We start from the raw sequence: 20,497 nt of genomic DNA, 5'->3' as shown, positions 1-20,497 counted from the left end.
ATGTCCCCTGCGGGGCTCCGTAGCTTACTAATGTTCAACTCGTTTAAGTTATTGACTGTTGTCTCCAAAAATCTGCTGTTCTGAACGTTAAGTTTCATCTCACATTTCACATATTATTGCATCTCGAGGCCACACAAACATCAACCATCGTAACAGGAAACAGGAAGACCCGAGTACAAAAAGAAAAACATTCCAACAAACAGAAGAAATACTCTGGACCGGGACAGTACCTTACCATCGTACTATGTTCCTATCTTGTCTTTGATCTATGATGCCTGGTCAATCATGTGACCTGGTCAATAGCTCTTAATATTAAAGAAAAAAAAGGGGGGGGCTGACATCTTCATAATCCAATTTACAGCATTGGACAAAAATGCAGATTTATTTAAGTGATAGTTACTTTGCCCGAATGAGTGCAGTGCAGAGCAGTCGTCTTAAACGCGTTCTGTAACATTAGCACCGCAGCAGCCTACAGATCGCTTATCATGAGCATCACACGACAGTTTCAGTGTGCATTTTATGCGACAAAAGAGGAGAAAAAAGCAACTCGACGAGGATTAATTGTGCTGTTTCCCGAGGTACAAGCATCTAATGATAATAGTGTTAATATCTGTAACACTGAAATCACCTTATAACCAGACGTGACTTCAAACATCCCTTAATGAAGAATAGAAATGGAGCAGAGACGCTCACGCCTTTTCCGTTTGTGCTTGCATCTCTGTTTATGTTGTAGTGTAAGCATTACTTAGTGTGGATGTGTGTTCTGTACATGTATTGATGAGTGTCATGTATGATGCCTGCCATATACATTCGCTCCACTAGGAGGAGATAGTAGCAAGGCGTTCCAACTCCAAGACTTGAGGAGAGTTTGTAGTTCTCTCTCTCACGCACGCACGCACACGCACACACACACACACACACACACACAGACACACTCGTACACAACGCCTGCATAAGAGCCACAGCAAAATGTAACAGAAGTGCAGTTTACTCTACGGTCTAACGTGACCCTGGCAGTCAAAGACCACCTTGCGTATCCTGTAGTTACGTAGCCTCGCTTGGTACTTTCAACAGGTAATGACACGGCTAAGAATAAAAGATGAGGGAGGCGGTTGCCCTTTCCCTCGTCCATCCACAGGCTGATCTGCTCCAGTCGTGAAAAAGGCCACTCGTCAAATTCAAGCCACAACGGGGGTCTGCTCAGAACCTGTGGATGGCCGGTTCTGTCTCCCTCTTCTTCAGCTCTTCCCGGTAACAGTAGGAGCAGTAGTTGCCCGTCTCGGGGTGTCCGTAGTAGTTGCAGTTGGGTGTCCGACAGCGGCTGGACTGCAGGCCGGCCAATCCGCTGGCGCTGCCCAACGAGTAGTGTCTGACAGGGGGCTGCCCGTTCCGACAGTCTAGATTGGAGCTCATGTCCCGGAAGCCGTTGGTGTAGTTCCCAGTGGTGAGTTCAGCCCCGGGGTAGTCCGGTGGGTCGAATTCGGGGGGATATGAGGGCGCGAGGCGGGAAGGACTGAGGGAGGAGGGGCCTTGTGAGTTATTGTACTGGGGATGGGAGGGAGGCTGTGCTGTGGGGCCGTGCCGGGGGAGGGTTGCATACGAGGGGAGGCCAGGGTAAGAGATTGCAGAGGAGCCACCAGCTAGCTGGCGTCGATTATCAACGTAGCTATGCATGTGAAGATGCTGGGTCAGGGGGGCTGCAGGAAGAGGCTGGTCAATGAAGGAGGGCCGGGGGATGGGCACAACAGCCGAGTACATAGAGGGACTCAAAGGAGACAGCTTAAGCGTGTTGAAGGAAGGCGACGAGTTCTCCGATAGCTCCTCTTTGGGCTCGTAAGGCCGGTAACTTAGCTCTGAACAACCAACCACCTCCTTCTTGGGGGGTTGGAGGCTGTTCGCGATGCTTTTCCTCTCTGCCTCGCGGCGCTGTTGTTCCTGCTCAGCCCGGAAGCGCTCCTCTGCATCGGCGAGGTAACGCTGGATCATCTCCTCCTGGAAGGGCTGCCTGTTGCTGGTGGTGAGGAGGCTGGCAAAGATGAACTTCCTCTCCCCCTGCATGGCGGCCCGCAGGATGCCGAGGCTGACCTTCACATCGGCGCTGTACTTGTAGGGCTCGCTCTCAGTGCTGCTCCCGCCGCTGCTGCTCATGCTGCTCCCGGCTCCATTGAGACGCTCGCTGCCCGAGGAGGGAGAGCCTTTCCCAGAATCCTCAGAGGCGTGGGCTGAAGGCGAGCTATCCTTGCTGCCCTTCCTCCCTCTAAATGAGCCTTTCTTCTTCTCCCCACCCTCTTGCTTGGCACCTCCAGCTCCAACATTTTTTCCTGGCATCAGCCCACCCACGTTTTTCTTAAACTTGCTGCCCAGGCTCTTTCCAAAACTGCCAAGCTTATTGGCCACAGAGTCTGCCCTCTTCTTGTCTTTATCCTTGTCCTTCTCCTTCTTGGTTTTGTCCTTCCCTGCTGATCCACTGCTGGATGAACTAGATGAAGAGGAGGAGCTGTTCTTGGCCAAAGATCCCCCTCCATTGACTGTTGATCCTGTGGTTGTGTCTCCGTTGCCGTTGGAGCTGCTGCTGACAGACTCCTTGTCCGATTCTCCGGAGTCGGGAGGCGACCGGGCATCTTCTCCAGCTGATGCCGTGGGAGACTCCGGCTGGGCCAGCGGGGCTTGCTGCAACAAACAAAGCAGAACAAGTTCTAGTGAAAAAAATTGCAGACCAGTAGGAGAAAATTATACAACTATATAACCAAGGTCCACCACATTTATGGCAGAAGAAAGGTATGAAGAAAGTGATTCAAGAAGCTCTTTTTTTGCTCCCAAATGCTGAAAAAAACATGTCCAGATGTCCTTTAACTTCTACAAACACGACCTGCAGTGATGCAGTGACTGAAATCAGATAAATGCACCATTTTTCAGAAACTATGCCATCACATGGCTATCCTGTGGAAACAGAAAAACTCCCTCTAACAACACAGGGCTTCATGTAAGCTGCCATTCCTTGTAGCAAAACCATAAAACTGCTATGAACTTGCTCGTCCGAGCTTCCTGACGTTACCACATGGGACACAAGAGGAGCTTTGTGATAGTGTTTGCATGGCGTGACTTTTTGACCTGAACGGGCCACTGTTGTTTGTTTTCACATATACAGCAGTCAGAGGGAGCACTGGCCCAAAGGAAAAGGAAAGAAATTCTGCTCGTTTGTAATAATTGAAGGAATTAACCTTCATCACCAACCCCTGAAGCATTTATCTGATTACATCAGGATTTAGTTCCTTTTCTAATAACCCAAAACCAGATTTGTCTGGCAAAGTATTAAAGACGTCTTCAATTCTGAGCCGACTTCCTCAGCTAACTTGTCAGACATTTCACAAGAAGCGCTGGATTAAAAATCCTTACCTCGCATGGCAGGGGCAGCCAGGTGACCGTCATGTAGCTGTGCAACATCTGGAGCTTGGCCTCCAAAGAAAGAGCCACGCTGGGTCGAAGGGGGAAGGAAAGGGAGAGAGAGAAAAACAAGGTAAAGTTCAGTGAGAGGGAACTTTCTGCCAGGGCTTCCTGTGCTAATGGAAAAGTAATTACTGTTGTTGTTTGGGTAGCCGATCACGTTATTTTTATAATGTAACAGCGTTTTTGTCATTACACAGACAACAGTCATGAGCTGGATTCTAAAGCATCATAATAACGGGCAGAAAAATAGAAGCAGCAAAGGGAAGTCAACAAAAACACAGCGGTGACGAGAGATTTAGGTCTTACAGTGAGAACAAGAAACAAGAACAAGAAAACAGAACATAAGTTGTTTCATGTGATAAATGCCAGTCAGTTGTCTTCATAGAGTGAACCTACATCTACAGCTGTATCTATATCTATCAAATAAGGAGGTTGGCATACGTATAAGTAATCCCTGGTGAGCCTAAAGTTCAGGCTTCAGCTGCTGTAAATGTTCTGCTGATGTTTTTTTTTCCATTTTCGGTTCTGAATGATGTCATTAAGCAACAATGTTTCTAATATGGTCACCTCGGATACGCAGCATTGTCGTTAATCATAAGAAAGCTGGGTAATACTTTTAATTGCTCATAAATAAACAGTAACAAGTAAATTGTTACTTGTTACAATTTCACTGTATTTTTTTCTTTTGTTGTAAATTCGCCCTGTACTGTCTTATTTCTTCTATTTTATTTTATTTTATTTTATATTCTTTACTTGTGTGTGAATCTGCATACTCCATTTTTCACTTTCCTACTGGAACACATGAATTTCCCCAATGAGGAACAATAAAGGATATTTCTATTATTTCTATTTCTATTAATAACAGCATAACAACAGACTGAGGACAGCTAAACACAGCAGTGCATCTATAAATATAATTTATGGCTTTTAAAAAACTGAAATTTATATTACTATTACTTGTTTTACAAATGTTAAAAAGACAGATGTCTTTTTCCCCCCATGTTTTACAATCGTAAACAAGCAAATAGCTCCAAGTACGTGACATAAACAACTGTGTGTGCATGTCATCAAAATCTGCCTTGAAGACTCGCCTCCATCTCACCCTGCCCCTAGCATCCTCCTCTGTCACGCCAACAGTCTGCATGTCCTCCATCACTGTATCTATGAATCTTATCTGAGGTGTTCTTTTCTCCTCCTACCAGGCAGCTCCATGTACATCATCTGTCTAATATATCCACTGTCCCTCCTCTGCACATGTCCGAACCATCTCAGCCTTGCCTCGCTCTTAACATCTTTGCCTCCTCTTTTTTTCCTTTTAGTGCCACCATGACCAAACCACACATCATAGCAGGTCTTATTACCATCTTGCAAACCTGCCCTTTCACTCACATAAGCCATCTTTCTAACTGCTTATCAACTCACAACTAATGATGGGTATTATAAAGTGTAACCAAAAGTCACTTTAAAATAAGCTCCTGTACAAAATAAGGAATTAATCCAAACAGTGACTCATAGAAAGCCGCTCTGTCAGAGTCCCGAGTACAAAGACGGAGCTGGAAATAATGAGGATACGTGCTCTTTAAAGGTAAAGTTAAAATAAAATAAAGACTCACATGGATCTAAATGGTGGAGTAAATGGCAAAATCACTAAAAGCATCGTATTGTCGTATACTCTTGTTGTGCTATGGCCTTTTAAGTCAATGACCTTTTCAAACAATGTTAACAGCCACTCACATAACATCATCTCAGCTCGCCGTTTCATCTGAATAAGACCTCTGGTGTCACCCACTGACGTAAATAGGGTGGAAGGTTTTTTTTTTTTTTTTGCAGAGCGGCTATTTTAGTGCTCCTTCCTTTGGTTCATTCACAGAGAAGCGTCTGAGCTAATCTAATTATCACTAATCTGGAGTCAGCAGTCAATCCCTACACACTGAGACTCGTGTTAAAGAGACAGCTGTCGATAAGGGCAAGCACGCACAAGTGAGCATGTGCCACTCTAGTTGTTAACCGTGTCCAAACAGAACAGACAACCAAAGCTGGATTTTAAAAAAGTAAAATCTTTTTGTACCTTGCTAGCATCACGTTGTCTGTGTCATCTTTCCCCCACTCCCAGTCCTTCCCTGGATCCACAGCAAAGTGCAGTGGCAGCATTTTGTGCTCTGAGTCAGTGAGAGGGATCACAACTGCTGGTGGGAACAAGAATAAACATCAGAAAACAATAAAAATACACCTACATAAGTGTGAGGACTGTGTGCAAACAGCACCTTTCATCTCCTATTTAATATTTAGCAGTTGGCTTTGGATGGTTTTAAGTTTTCTGTGCAGTGAATTTCAAGTGTAGATATGTAAACTGTGCACAAAATCAGGATTTAGACTCCACTCTTGCAATCGGAAAACATTAAATCACTGCATGGTCTGAATTCCCATGCTTATTGACATTAGCATGGGAATTCAGACTATGGCTGCGTCCTTATTTGATTGCAAATCCTTCCAAGGCTGCATCAGGAGTAGTATAAAGAAGACTCCACCTATCCCAAGATTCACTGCACGCCAAAGAAGTCACAAAGTGAAGGAGCAGACCAACCACGTCCGAGCCAGAAGCACAGCCTTGGATTCCTGGGGTCACTGGGGTTTTTTTGTGGGCAGTTTTTTAGCGTGCAAATGCTGTCAGAGGCATTCACCGTAGCTTAGCCAAGTTCAGGCAAGAGTGCAGTACTTACAAAAAGAGAAGAGAGCTGTGACTAAATGGAAAACAAATCTACACATGAGTGTGCTGGTGCTCTAATGGTAATAATATCTGTTTTTCCAGTTGTTTAAAAACAACAACAACAAAAACACATTTTAAAAATATCCCAGTTAGCATCATTACTTACATTACATTACCCATAACATCTTTCATGTTCTGCCATGTCCCTAGAACAACACTCTCGCCAGTTAATTAGGAACTGCCTTTTTCAGCTAAGAAACGTCTCCAAACTGCGAACTTTGCTGTCTAAGTCTGAGTTAGAAACGGTTATTCATGCTTTTATTTCTTCTCGCTTAGATTATTGTAACAGCCTTTTTCTTTGTTTGAGCAAAAGGAATCTTGACCGTCTCCAGTTAGTCCAGAATGCTGCTGCAAGGCTTTTAACTAAGACAGGAAAAAGAGAGCACATTACACCAGTGTTACGTTCATTACACTGGCTTCCAGTACTTTTCAGAATTCATTTTAAAATCTTGGTACTGACTTTTAAAGCTTTGAATTGTGATGCCCCTGCTTACATTTCTGATCTTTTAGAACCCCACGCTCCCTCTCGCTGCCTGAGATCTTCTAATCAAAGGCTGTTGGTGGTCCCACGAACATATTTTAAAACCAGAGGTGATAGATATTTTAGAGCGGTGGCCCCCAGGTTGTGGAATGCTCTCCCTCCATCATTACGATGCCTTGATTGTATTTATTCTTTTAAAAAGCAGCTTAAGACTCATTTATTTAGATTGGCTTTTAATTAGATTTGTGCTGTGTTTTATTATTAATGTATTTTATGTATTTCTGTTTTATATTACTGTGAAGCACTTTGTGGTTTTTATCCTGTGAAAAGTGCTATATAAATAAATTGATTTGATTTTCATCTTGTATTTTTAGCCCAGCCTGGAGCTGAGCTCCATGGATCACGAGGTGTACTCAAAAGCCCAGTTCTCTTTAGTCATCATTCCCAAATAAATCATCAAGAACAATACGCAAAAAGGACTTCCTCATCAAGCAGCGGCACCAAGCTGTAAAGTAAGAAAAAGCCCCTAGTGCTTACTAGAAACTCATCAACTTCTCTGGGGGAATATTTGTATAAGCATTCCCCTGATTGATGTACTCTCCTTTATGGCTTTAAGATATCAGCTGCTCACTACCAGCCCTTGAAAAAGGAATCAATATTTACGCGATCATTTTAAAGGATGATGGAGAGCATCACCTTGCTCTTTGGAGCTGTCCTTCTGTTCCATGGAGACCAGAGCAGAGAAGTGCGCCTGATCGTATGCCAGGACCAGCGGAGAGCGGTGGCACTTGGCAGCTGGCACTTCCAGCGGTAGGTAGATGCCTCCGAATGGGATGGGAGCAAAAGCTGGAGGGTGAGTAATAAGCACATTAAACATCTGCGAAACGGGACCTCAGCTCTGTTTCTCAGTCAGTAAAACACAACAGAAACATACGAGTAAACAATAAAGATATACAAGGACAATACTTCACTTGTTGGAAGATTTTTAATCTACTTGAAATGGAAAAGATCGTTATCAAAAAACAACAACAGCTGCTAAAAGATAGCAAACTGTTCATGCTTCAGTTTATTCCCAAGAATGCTGGTTTCACATTTGTTTTTCCAAACAAAGTGCTCCAATATATTTATTTAACCTTATTCCACAAGGAAGTGAAACTCTAATGTTATTAAGAGTCTTTTGTGAGACCTGTCCTGGGATGAGACAGGCAAGCCGTCACAGCCCAGCTGTAACCAGAGAAACCCTCTGAAGCGGGGAAACATAAAAGGCTGCCAGGAGTTCATACTGTTTGTTTTAACTTTAGGATATCAGAAGGGCAGAGTTCATTTGAAATACTGCAATCACGAATCACGGATTATCTGGTTCAAAGCTTTTGTTTGGCCTCAGTTTTCTAATCTGTAAATGACAAACATCTACAGTCCTGTTCACAGACAAATAGTCTTAAAAAAAAGCTGAGCTCATCTGGAATCTTAATCCCATGTGAATGTACCCAACTAATTTCCAGTAAGGGAAACGCTGGAAAACACACAATGTAACCGTCTCACGTACACTTTGGTTAGCATCAAGTCCTCAAAAGTTTAATTGCATTTAGTCGAGCAAATGAGATCTACCTACAGCTGAGTTTTTCATAAACTGGCTGCGCATACAAATAAAACGAGCCTTTACATCACTTTGAGATTGTTGTGCTGCAGCTGGTAATGTTTTCTGGTCTGTGACTTCATATCTTTCATAAACTGGAGATTAGAGAATCCAAATGAAGACAGATTATGTTCTTTGAAGGGGAAAAACACATTTTTCAGGTATAAGTGGACAGAAAATAAACAGGCCCTGCTACATTCGTGTAAGGAGGCCTGCAACACCACTTTTGTGTCTTCCATCAACAACTTTCATCGCTTCTGTCTCAGCTAGCGTGTTAGCTTGAAGCTGCAGCATGTGCACAGACTGACTGTTGATGTGCAGATCACAGCTTCAGCGGGTCATTGGGAATTTAAAAAACATGCAGGAAACACCTTTAGTTGTGTTTTTTGTCAGTTTGGTCAAATCAACAATCCCACCCGCTGATGCAGACACTAATCGGCAACTTTGAGTACACTTGTTCAACCGTTTAATGCAAATATCTAATCAGCCAATCACATGGCAGCAATTTAGGCATGTAGATATAGTGAAGATGACCCACACGAGCAGCTCTAAGGTTTTTATAGATGATGGTCCAAACAAAAAGAAGACGGGCTACAGCAGCAGAGGACCACGCTGTGTGCCGCTCCTGTCAACCAGTAAATGTTGTCAGATTTAGTTAATTTCTGCTGTAACTAATAAAGTGGCAGTTGAGTGTATATTTACTGTGACATCTTCACATGTGTATTGTAATAAGTATTCTGAACTACTTACAACTTGCATCTAATAAAAACCTAAAAATCTACAGTGACGTCTTTTATTTAACTTATTGTGTTCACAAGATTTTCCAAAAACCTGACCTCTGACCTCGACGTAAAGGTTTATTCAAACATCCAAGAGTTTTAGTAGATGTAGCTAAGGCATTAATTTGAAAATCCGAAGATCGTCCCCTCGATCTCGGCTTAGAGTGCTCAGAAAGTTGGGTGTTCATGCCGAACGCCCGGAGGGTTGACAACAATCCCTCATCAGCCTTTCATGGCTGCAGGTTAAAAACGGAAACTAATGAAAATCGAACATTTCAAAGCAATAAAACTAAATTGAAAGTGAAATAATGAAAAGTCTTTTCAGGCTTATTTACCCTCTCCTCCCGAGTCCCTCAGCATGGTGTCAGCGACCACCACGATGGGCCTTCTAAGGACATGAGCCAAGACAAAGACGTGAAACTCCTCCAAACTCTCATAAACCGGCTCGTCTGAAGACTCCGCTCTGGAAACAACAACAGCAACAGTTTGTTTATCAGAGATGATTGAAACTTTGGCTAACAGTAAAACTTAAAAACCACATGGTGTTAGTGTGGCTTTGCTTTTTATAGCTTTACAGTCGCTGTATTCGACCCAGTGGACTTTTGTTTGCCGCAGTAAAAAAGCAGATGGACTAATGAGGGCCGGTCACTCAGTTGTGACTGTGAGTGCGCTTGTCTGTTCATGAATAAAAACATGACTGTGACTAAGTGTGCTGGGTTAACAGTCACTGCATTGTCCGGGCCAGGCCTCACCCGTTGGTGCCGTTGGTGCTGTAGTGTATTCTCGGTTCGCTGGAGGCGAGCTTTAACAGTTCATTCCACTCTTTCTGCCACTCCTCCTCCGTGTACACCAGCCCAGACTGAGGAGAAAAGAAGGGCGCGCACACACAAACACACAACTGCCATTTAGAGAGGCCGTGTCAAATGTCACAAAAGCATGTACTGACGTTATGGCGTCTCACCTCAAGGTTACATGCAGACAATTGAGCCTAGAGATTTAGAAACGTACTGTCGCTCGTACAGCAGCGACAGAGCAGAGCCGTCGACACATATTCTAAATTTTATTAAATTAAATTAAACTGGCATTGGTTTGCGAGAATCAATAGTCATCTGTGGAAAATCTGGAAAAGCTGCACTGCTGCGGGCATGAGAAGAGAGCAGTGATCGAGTGTGCAGTTAAACTGACAATTAGGAAACATAAGAGGACAAATATCAGCGGAACAATTCAAGGCAAACGCGTCCAGGGTATGTTAAATCAGCGGTCCCCAACCCCCAGGCCTCAGACCGGTACCGGTCCGCGAGTCGTTTGGTACCCTGCCGTGAGAGTTGAGGCTCAGGTGTGAAATGTATGGTTTTCAGGGTTTTTATCGGTTTTCAGCGTTATTTTGTTATCGTTTTTATCGTTTACTCGGTTTTCCTGGGTCTTTTCATGTGTGTTATGAATAAATCTTTTTTTCGGTACCGGTACTAGTTTTATTTTGTTGTATTTATCCGCGACACCTTAAAGGCCGGTCCATGAAAATATTGTCGGGCATAAACCGGTCCGTGGTGCAAAAAAGGTTGGAGACCGCTGTGTTAGATGACAGGGATGCCAAATAGCTTAAAGCTCCACATGACCTTTAGATGCAAACTTGAAGCTTGATTTAGACTTTACATCTTAACTTGAGTAGTAACCGGAAACTCCTTTTATCCCTACACTGCAACCTTCCACGCCATTCAAGACGTTGGGGTATGCGTTGACCTGATTTGTAGTTCCACTTCTTGGGAGGTGCATGTCAGGTTACGTTGAATATTGCAGTGCAGGGTTATAACATGGCTCTGACCCAGAAGTACAATTCAGTTGTAAGGGATAGACGTGAACTTAACTCTGTCCAAGCTGCTGATCTCAAAGGTTAAATTTATAGCACTGTGTTTAATTCCTGCTATAAGTGGTCAACATTGCTGTTTGCATATAGACCTGTGCTGGTGCGTCTGCATTGCTCTGCCATCACAAGTAAAAGTGAGCTTTCATTTCAAACTTGGAGTTAATAATTTTAAATTCTTCTCCTTCCTGCTTCCACTTTAACAAAATGCAGGAAGGAGAGAAGACTTCAGAACCAACTATGAGCAAAGCAAGAAAAACACAAAGGTCTACACTGACAGCAGACAAGCTAACACGTTAGCAAACTGAGCAAGCCAGAGGTAATTATTATTATATTACATTTGGTTTCACAGAGGTATTACTTTGTTGCTTAACAACGACACGTGTTTATGCTGCATATTAAAATTATTATTTTAGAAAATTAAAGAGACCTATTACAGATGTTAATGTCTGTGTCACTGCCACACTTACAGGAAGTAACAACAACAACTGTGTGATAATGATGGTAAATAGTTCACAACCCAACTATGCTAAACGCAGAGTGATTAACACTCAGAGCCCTGTCTGTAAATATTACAAACTTAGCACTGAATAGCACTTACTGAATAATGAATAGATGAGTGATAAAAACTTCAAGCGCTGCAGGTCCCTGGTAGTTTGAATTTTTCCTGTTTTATGTTGAGCAAAAGATTATTCCATGTTTGTCACAGCAGAGCTTACTCAGCGTATCAACCGTATAGCTTAACCCAATAACTGTATTTGTTAATGCTACATAAAGATGTCCTTTATAAGCTGTACGTTGAAATAAATATAGAAGCTAAAGAAGCAGTTATATCTCACGCTGGTTTTGTACTCGTGAGGAATTAATGCACAAAGTATTCGAATGTTTTGTTTAAATGAATGGTCAAACTTGAGTTTTGGGCAGTTTTGACAGCCACCAAATAAAATCAATGACCTAAATTCACACAGAGCAGCCACAGGCCCGAGCACTGCCCACGGAGCAGCTCCACTAGAGCGTGTTTGGTTTAAGTGATTTGCTTGAGGATGCCTCGGATATTCTGCTGAAGAATGGGTGAACATTATGCAGTCATTCATGTGGTTTCTCCTCTTACTGTGGGTATGTGCATGCTGTCTGCATCCACCTTACTTGCTGTGCTACAATTTAAAGCTTTCGCGAGGATAAAAGTTGTGTTGTGTAAAACAGGCTCTAAAATCCTATTTTTGCCACATTGCGAAAAAGTGTTATAAGAAAAAGGTGGAGATACTTGTGCTTAGAGCTACATTTCAGAGTGATAAAACTATCTCAAAATCAATGTTTGAATTTGATATGGCCATCAGTCATGTTGCCATGGCTGCAAAAAAAGGACAAAGGTGACTCTTCATGGTAAAAACAACAATTTTCAAAAGTTAGTTAACCAATAATGAGTTACATGGAAATTTGGTTTGATATGTAAACCTGCAAGTGCCACATTATTTTATTTATTTTTTTTAAATACAACAGCGCTGCTAAAAAAGTTTGAATTTAATCCAGAGCACTGCTGCACAATTAAAAATAAATTTAAAAAATAAAATAATAAATCCTAAATACTGGTCAAAAATGCAGGAAAATAGATTTACAAGTTTCCATTTCTTTGTACTTTAATTATAATTTAACTGAAAAAACACAGAATAACTTAAATAACTAAACTAGTGTACATGGGAAGGAGAACTAGGAATTCGAATACATGAGCAGTCTTGGGAACAGGCAATAACGAGGGTACGATCTTCCACCTCCTGTGCTCGTCTTGGACTTATTCAATTTAAGGTCATACACAGGGTGCATTTCTCTAAGTCTAGACTTTCTGAATTGTATCCAGAAGTGGAAAATAAATGTGATAAATGCCATGGTTCTCCTTGTCACCTTAGCCACATGTTTTTTCTGTGTCCTGAGCTACAAAGTTTCTGGACAGGGTATTTTGCTATTATGTCAACTGTTCTTGGGGTAACTCTTCGTCCTTGTCCTCTGATTGCTGTATTTGGGATTCCTGTTCGCTCACTTACATTTGATTCCACACAAAAGGATATTATAGCCTTCACATCCCTATTAGCGAGACGTCTATTAATGTTGCATTGGAAGTCTGTTAAGTATCCTACTATTACCCGGTGGCTTAAAGATGTCATGTTTTTTTAAAACTTGAAAAAATAAAATATACGTTGAGAGGTTGCACAGCCAAATTTTTTCACAAGTGGCAACCCTTTATCTCTTATTTTGCTAGTCTAGAGGCCTGTTTAAATGTACTTCTGTTACTGTTATATTCCTCTAATATGTTTGATGGTTGTGTTGATCTGTGTGGGACTGGGGGGGTTGGGGGGGTCTTTGTTTTAGAATGTGTTGTTTTTATTTCATATATATAAGTATATTTACTTAGGAAGATGAAGAAAGGTTAATTGTATTTCGGTAACTGCAAGTACTGTTGTTTTCTTTTTTCAATAAAAATATTTTCAAATAAAAAAAAAACTAAACTAAACATAACACAACCAGGAACAGAGTGAATTCAGAAAGGTAAGGGGTTTACAAAAATATATTTAAAAAAAAAAAAGTTTTCTTTTGATGAAAAGGCCAAAAGACAATTTATTGAAAGTACTTGTTTTACTCCTTCCAGCTGCTCCCACACCACAGGCCTTCTCATGTTTGATTTGGCAGTTTTACCACAGATGCCCTTCCTGGTGCAACCCCATATCTTGTTTTACTAATTATTGTAAATCAAAGTTAACAGAATTTTCAAAACTCGATAAACTTCAGTGAGGAAGATAGTCTTGTCCATAGCTAAAGTATTTACAGTTAAAAATGTAGCAGTAGTGGAGGAAACTAAATAAAAACAAAACTAAATTCTAATGATTCAGAATTGAAACTACACCTTGTTTATCTTATTCTGTGCACTCGCGCTGCCCCTTCATCTTCTGCCGTTTCATCTCTACTTTACACACATCCTCCTTAATGGCTGTACAGCACTGGTGGAACTGCATGCTACTCGTTAAATATCAAATGTTATGCAGGCTGACTTGAATTATCTGGCATGCAAGGCATGTGAAAAGCCTCAACTTGCCTAGTAACTTCTCTGTGCACCGCCCTAATACAGTCATGGGAATAACAAAGATAGTCAAGACTAATGCGCAGCCTCTGTGACAGACCTCTTTGTTCTGCTGGGTCTGCTGCCACCTCCACCTGCGCTTCAGTGCCTCTCTCTCCAACCCGTGATCCATCAGCGCATACAGGGACTTCCGCAGCATCAAGTCTCGGTCGTGAAAGCCCCACATACCTGCAATAGTAACAAAATCAGCTTGTTAAACACACATCAACAGAATCTTTTGTCATATAGGTGTGCAGATGTTTCAGGGGGTTTTCTGTATTGTCATGTCCCAAATAAAAAACTACAACTTACAATGACTAAAGGGTCTAACTGTCTTTTAATGAGAACAAGTTAAGCACATGAATATTATACTCACACCTACTATAAAAGTCTGGAACAATGCCTGCACAGTTAGAGCATTATTAATTTTCTGAGCTAGGAGTCCTAAGTGGGCTGTAAAGGCAAAGTGCACGGCAACATTGTAAAATGCAATTAGTGCTTAAGCTAACACTGGAGTTCCCTTAATGAATGCTAATGGAGTGTGAACCTACACTGTATTGGGGTCTTGTTTGAAAGGCCCGTGATACTCACCGAGCGAGGCTGCATGCAGCAGGCAATTTCCATCTCCGCTTGTTGCCAGAGGTAGCAGACTCTGGCAGTTTGAAACCACTTTTGTCCACCAGTTCAGCCGCCCTGCAGGTGAATAATAAATGTTTAACTCACATGTTTGCATGACAAATATGGTGAAGTATTCATCCAAAACAACTGCTGTGCAAGTCCTCAAAAAGAAAGTCATTTGTGTCAACATGTGATTTTCAAGTCAAAAGACTTCCAGAGAGGTTTTCCTCTCGTGTCAGCAGTCGTAGCAGTGTGTCAGTTTGTCTTATTTTGGAATGAAACAATTCACCTTCAAAAGTCATAGCCTATAATTATGAGTTAGTGATTACAACACCTCTGCCTTTACAGGTATTCAGATTTTGCTACATCTGTCAGAGCTGTTTGAATGAGTTATGTGTTTACTGTCACAATTTAATATAATGATGTTGAAAACAGTCTATTTTCCTGCCCTAGCTGCACACACGAGGTGAGCACAAAATTTTGATTCAATTTTATTTATGCAGTGCCAGTTCACAACAACAGTAATCGCAACCCACTTCACATTGTTGGGTAAAAGTCCTACAATACTAGATGAAGAAGAACCTTGATAATAGTGCTGGACGATATGGAAAAAATATTTATCACGATATGAATTATTTTATATCACGATAACGATATATATCACGGTCAAAGGAGCTTGCAAAGAAAAGCGTCTGGACTTCTTTAAGTTGCTTGAAGACGTTTCACCTCTCATCCGAGAAGCTTCTTCAGTTCTAAGGTCAAATGGTGGAGAGTCCCAGATTTAAACCTAGTGGGAGTTTCCCCCCAAAGAGGGACAAAAAGACCCCCTGATGATCCTCTAATCGCCTGAGCCAAGGTGTAAAACTGGGTGTGGGTCCCAATCAGCCAGGGTTTCGGGTTTCCTGAGGTCAGATGGCCCGGGATGTGACTCACATCCTGGGCCATCTGACCTCAGGAAACCCGAAACCCTGGCTGATTGGGACCCAAACCCAGATCGGCGTTTCTGGAATATTATGTTTTTGTTGCTGCAAATGCTTTTTATGCAATTTTTGCGAAGCTATATGTGGAAGGAAACCTTGACCTAGGACAAGCTAATGGCATAAGATGTAAGTACAACTCCTCCGGTTTCATACGCAAAAAAAAATTATTGCGCTAGCTTACGTTGTTCCAGTTCTACAGGGACTTAAAAATAGATAGGCAAAACGGAGTGTGCCTGCTCCGACCGGTTTTAAAGGGTTAATGATATATTTTATGTAACAATTTATAAAATTAGGTTAGAAACAATAGAAGACAAATGGCACGAAATACAGTTTTCTATCGTCCACACGATATATATCGTGTGGACTACTCGATAATCAGATTATCTCTTCTGAGTAGCAGTTGGCAAGGTTGGGAATGAAGAACCTTTTAACATAAACTTCGAGCACAACTAGACTCGTGGTGGGGCAGCCATTGGAGAAAGGGGGAAAAAATAACAAAATACTGGCGACAGTGTTACCACTCAGCGTCTTAGAAGACACATATTAGAAGACCTTGGTTTCAAGTTATCACATTTACAAATGTTCAGGATCTTGACCTTTGACCTTTAGGTCTAGGTCACTAAGATTCGAACTTGTCAAAGAGGTTTAGTAGATACACCTGTGGTATAAATTTGAAGCTCCTACATCGACTCATTCTCAAATTATGGCATTCACAAACTTAGCTGTCCATGCTGCCTGCCCAGCGAGGTGACGACAAGGAGAAGACAGAAGACAGAAGACAGAAGACAGAGAGGCAAGGACCGAACAAGAAATGTCTCAAAGTATATTTCACAAAACCACCAGCTCACACTCTGGATACAAAATTTACATTTGGAAGTGGCGGGTCAAAGTAACAACAAAACAAGTTCTTCAAAGGGGCCAAGCTACCGCTGCAAAATAGCATTTTACCCTTGTTGGTAATTTAACATGAACTAGTCACAACAAACGTCCCTTAAAACAGCGATTTTATATCCAAATATTTAAAACAGAAGCAGTACATCTGTTGTCTTATAAATGCAGGAATAGGCAATATATTTTGGAATAGAAACAACAAACACTCGTGTCACTTCAAAAGCACGCGGGGGGTAAGAACTGTCTTTTATCTGCAACCAAGTCAAGCCTAAAATCTCATGTATGGTACAGAGTTATACGAACCGGCATGCTCCAAGGCCACCATCATGGACTGCTCAATAAGGTCCCTCTCAATGAAGCTCCTGAAGTCGTCCCGGTACACAGTGAGGTCTGGCAGTTGGAAAGTGCACAGGGGCGTGTCCAGAAGAGGCTCGTTGCTGCTACCGCCGGTGCTCGAGACGTGAGAGCGGGCCAGAGAAACGATGGTGGAGCTAGCATGAGAAATACCCCTCGACAAACGCTTCTCTGTAGCTACAGAGAGAGAGAGAAAAAAGGTGTTGCACGAAGTGCATATTTGCACATTATGATTTGTAGTTATTATGTTTAGTCTCAGGGTAGACTGGAATATTAAGCGGTAGGACAATTGCTAGTATTTTTATTTGATATGGAATGAAACGGTGCATTAGTAACCTTTCGGGAATGATCCATTATTTTTGGCTGCAGGAGGACATGCCTGCATTTTAAAAGGTGTGGACTCGCCTAAACTAAGAGACAGCTCAACTAAACTTTTGCACAAACATCCAATGTAATTGTAACGCAGAATTTTGCATATCACAGCTGAAACACCAACAGGGCTTATTATCAGAAAACTGCTCGATGACTTGGTGCTGTTGTCAGCGTAACACCGTGGTCATCACAGAAGCTGTGACATCAACCCAGCTCTGCAACCATTTTTACTCATATTGAAACTACTGCAGTCTACTCCTAAACCACTGTCGCTATTCAGGAAAAAGAAAGAAAAATAACATATCAGTGCTTAACCATGAAACAGTAATACAGAAAGTTTAAACTTCTCATCTTTTCCAACCTTTGCAGTTACATCGCTGTGTCATCTGGCTTCCTAAACTACACCAACTCACACGCTCGAGCCTCAAGCCTCCATTGCGAGCACCAGATTACAAAAATATTGTGAGGTTTAAACCCTCTGTAATTGTCACTTTATCAGCTGATATGTAGTCACTGCATGTTTGTTGTAGTCAAAACATTTAGATTAAGTTGGTGCACCTAATAAACTGCAAACTGAACTCATGTTTTGGACTAATTCACTTCCTGAAAACCTCACCTTGCACCACCTCATCTTGGCGATGGAGTATAGGCCGTCCTACCCGAGCCATCTCTTTTTCAGGGGGCAGATACGTTCGCTCTTCTGTGAACGAATACGACAGGTTCCCAGCATGCACCTGTCGCAGCTGCTCAAAGTCACTGAGGGCAGCAGTGAAATCCCAGTTCTTGCCTACGAAGAGAGAGGAAGGGAGAGACAGAAACATCTGTCTGAGTTAACTGCTCCAACAACACTACCTGAATCTTTTTGGCAAGCAAATGATTCCTCATCAGTTTAAATATTTACCACAAGTCAATGCAACACGGGCTTTGTGTTGTACCCAAAGGCCGCTGACACATTTCCTTTATTGGATAAACGCCTCAGCTCGCTGTCTTGCTGATGTTGCTGCAATGCATTACATTTTAACCCATATTCTTATCTGCAACTTGTGCTGCTGCTAGGCAACAGGAGCCCTGCTGACACTAGTAATACCTTCGTTCTATTAGACTTTGATAGCATAATTAACAGTAAAAAGCCAAAAGCTTACTGAGTCCACTGCCTGGAGCATCATCTCCAGCTAACATTCTATAACTACATCCCCACTTCTGCTTTTTTTAAGTTCACTTGAAGCAGAAATTAAATGAATAGATTAAAAATAGAAGGGATCAAAGTGTAAAGACAAACAGATCTGATAAGTTTTCGCTTTACAGCTGTATTTTCACATTGAAGGAATGTGGAAAATGATGATGTGGAAAACACAGCTGGAACGCAACGCTGGTGATGCAACAAAGCTGTGCTGAGACGGAGAGCGTGAACTCAGGTGGAGGAAACAGAAATAGGCTTTTTTAGCCTTACAACTCCAGGAACCTTCGACCACAGTTAACCGCATTCATACACTTCTTTATTCCATAAACATCACACACTTTGTTTATCTCACATCCTTGGCCAATTTAGAACCACCAATCAACTTAAAAAAAGAATTTATTTGAACTGTGGGAGGAAGCTGGAAAACCCACAAAGAAATCTGCACAGGGCCAGAAGAAACATGTAAACTCCACACAGGAAACTCCCAACAGGTTAGAAGATTCAAACCAAGCACTAATCACCGCACTACTGTGAAAGCTCTTCTTAATTTAATCTCAATCTAATTATTTGCAGTCAAAAAGCTAATAAATATCACATCAAACCACAAGTGCGAGAAGCATAAATATAAAGCAAAGTAAGCTTTATGCAATATTGTTAATAATGAAATTCTACCATCCTCAGTAACTCACCCTCTAGCAGGTCTCTGGCCAATCCCGGTTCAGCTCCAGTGGAACGGACAAAGTCGGACAGGACTGCGTCCATATCCACGGTCATGTGATCATGAATTCACAAGTTGGCGGGTTGCATCCAGGCATTAAAAAGAAAGAGAGAGAGAGAGAAAGAAAAAAACTGTACTCTGCTCTCCCCGACAGGGCAGCAAAGTGAATGGATAAGGTGGAGTCGGCCTCTACCTTCAGCTAGTCTGTCAGCCACAGCTGAAAAAAAAGGGGGAAAGAAGATTAAGGGTGCAGGTAAAAACCCATCAGAGTTTAAACATCCACATTAATCAGCTTATAAGAAATGAGAAGAGTGCAAGGGGGGATATAATAACCTTATCCAACCCCTTTTTGAATATAAACCTGTTGTGACCTGGATGTTTTTGAACATGACACCTTTCACAGTCACTTGTCCCGCCCATGAAAACAGCAGAGACACACAAAGAGCACAGGTTTCACTAACTGCTTGCACACAAACTAACGGGAGTCAAATGACAAGTCGAGTAGCTGTGCGAGGTGTGATGTTTGTCATGTGGGAAGCTTTACTGTGTGGTTTCAGCTGCTTTTATGAAGACTCTTTAATTAAAGCTGACAAGTTAAAAATTTAAAAGTCATGACTCATGATTCCTGTAAAATCTGGAATCGAGACAAGTGCTTCAATCACACCTGCAAATGTGACCTGCTGAAAGAGTGAATGAGTGTGCACCAAGTTTAATTTACTACATGGTTTCCCACTAAACTACATTTATTTGAGGAAGTGTCTCCGCATCTCATCTAAAGAGAGAATGTAGTGTCACACAACTGATTGGTGTGCTTGGTGGAAATTTTACTTTGGTTTAACGTTCTTCAACATTTTCTGTTACGGCGCAACTGCAACATGTCTACAATACACCAAGACTGCATTTTTGCTATTGAGCAATTTACTGGCCCTATAGATATTTACTAGCCCATCAAAAAAGATACCTTTATCTATAAAAATATAGTACTTTTTAGAATTTATGTATTTTTTGTCATTTATATATTAGAGGTGGGAATCACCATACATCCCACGATACGATATTATTGCAAATTTTAAAAATATTTTGCGATATTCAGATTCTGTACATAAAGGTAAACTTTATCAATATTCATTTTATCTAATATCAAAGTCTCACACTCAGTCTTTCTCTCATTTCAGTTTTGTTGTTGACAAACTGAACGGTTTGTATTACAGTCTAGTCCAACTTAACTGAATCAACCATCTGGTACAATTATAGCTATTCTGAACTATGCAGTTTATGAAAACTATGCAGCCCCTTCAGCAACT

The 20,497-nt window shown here is 41.7% G+C and overlaps 1 protein-coding gene across 2 annotated transcripts in view; it reads right to left on the bottom strand.

Annotated features, from left to right (window-relative positions):
* otud7b (OTU deubiquitinase 7B) overlaps positions 1–20,497 on the bottom strand; it is a 45,223-nt gene continuing 24,726 nt past the window's right edge. The window contains exons 2-12 of one of the 2 annotated variants that reach the window (XM_087848493.1): positions 19,165–19,410; positions 17,912–18,082; positions 16,873–17,100; positions 14,672–14,773; positions 14,142–14,269; positions 9,863–9,969; positions 9,446–9,573; positions 7,392–7,541; positions 5,516–5,633; positions 3,397–3,475; positions 1–2,670 (exon numbers count right to left, since the gene is read on the bottom strand). In XM_087848493.1, the coding sequence (XP_087704619.1) occupies positions 1,201–2,670; positions 3,397–3,475; positions 5,516–5,633; positions 7,392–7,541; positions 9,446–9,573; positions 9,863–9,969; positions 14,142–14,269; positions 14,672–14,773; positions 16,873–17,100; positions 17,912–18,082; positions 19,165–19,249 (2,766 nt within the window). In that variant the 5' untranslated portion in view covers positions 19,250–19,410 and the 3' untranslated portion in view covers positions 1–1,200. The remainder of the gene's footprint in view (positions 2,671–3,396; positions 3,476–5,515; positions 5,634–7,391; positions 7,542–9,445; positions 9,574–9,862; positions 9,970–14,141; positions 14,270–14,671; positions 14,774–16,872; positions 17,101–17,911; positions 18,083–19,164; positions 19,411–20,497) is intronic. The other variant, XM_087848494.1, reaches the window with a different exon arrangement.

This window comes from Neolamprologus brichardi, chromosome 11, assembly GCF_056152115.1.
Source record: "Neolamprologus brichardi isolate AB-2024 chromosome 11, ASM5615211v1, whole genome shotgun sequence".
Classification (NCBI taxonomy): domain Eukaryota; kingdom Metazoa; phylum Chordata; class Actinopteri; order Cichliformes; family Cichlidae; genus Neolamprologus; species Neolamprologus brichardi.
This window is presented reverse-complemented; position numbering and strand designations above follow the sequence as displayed.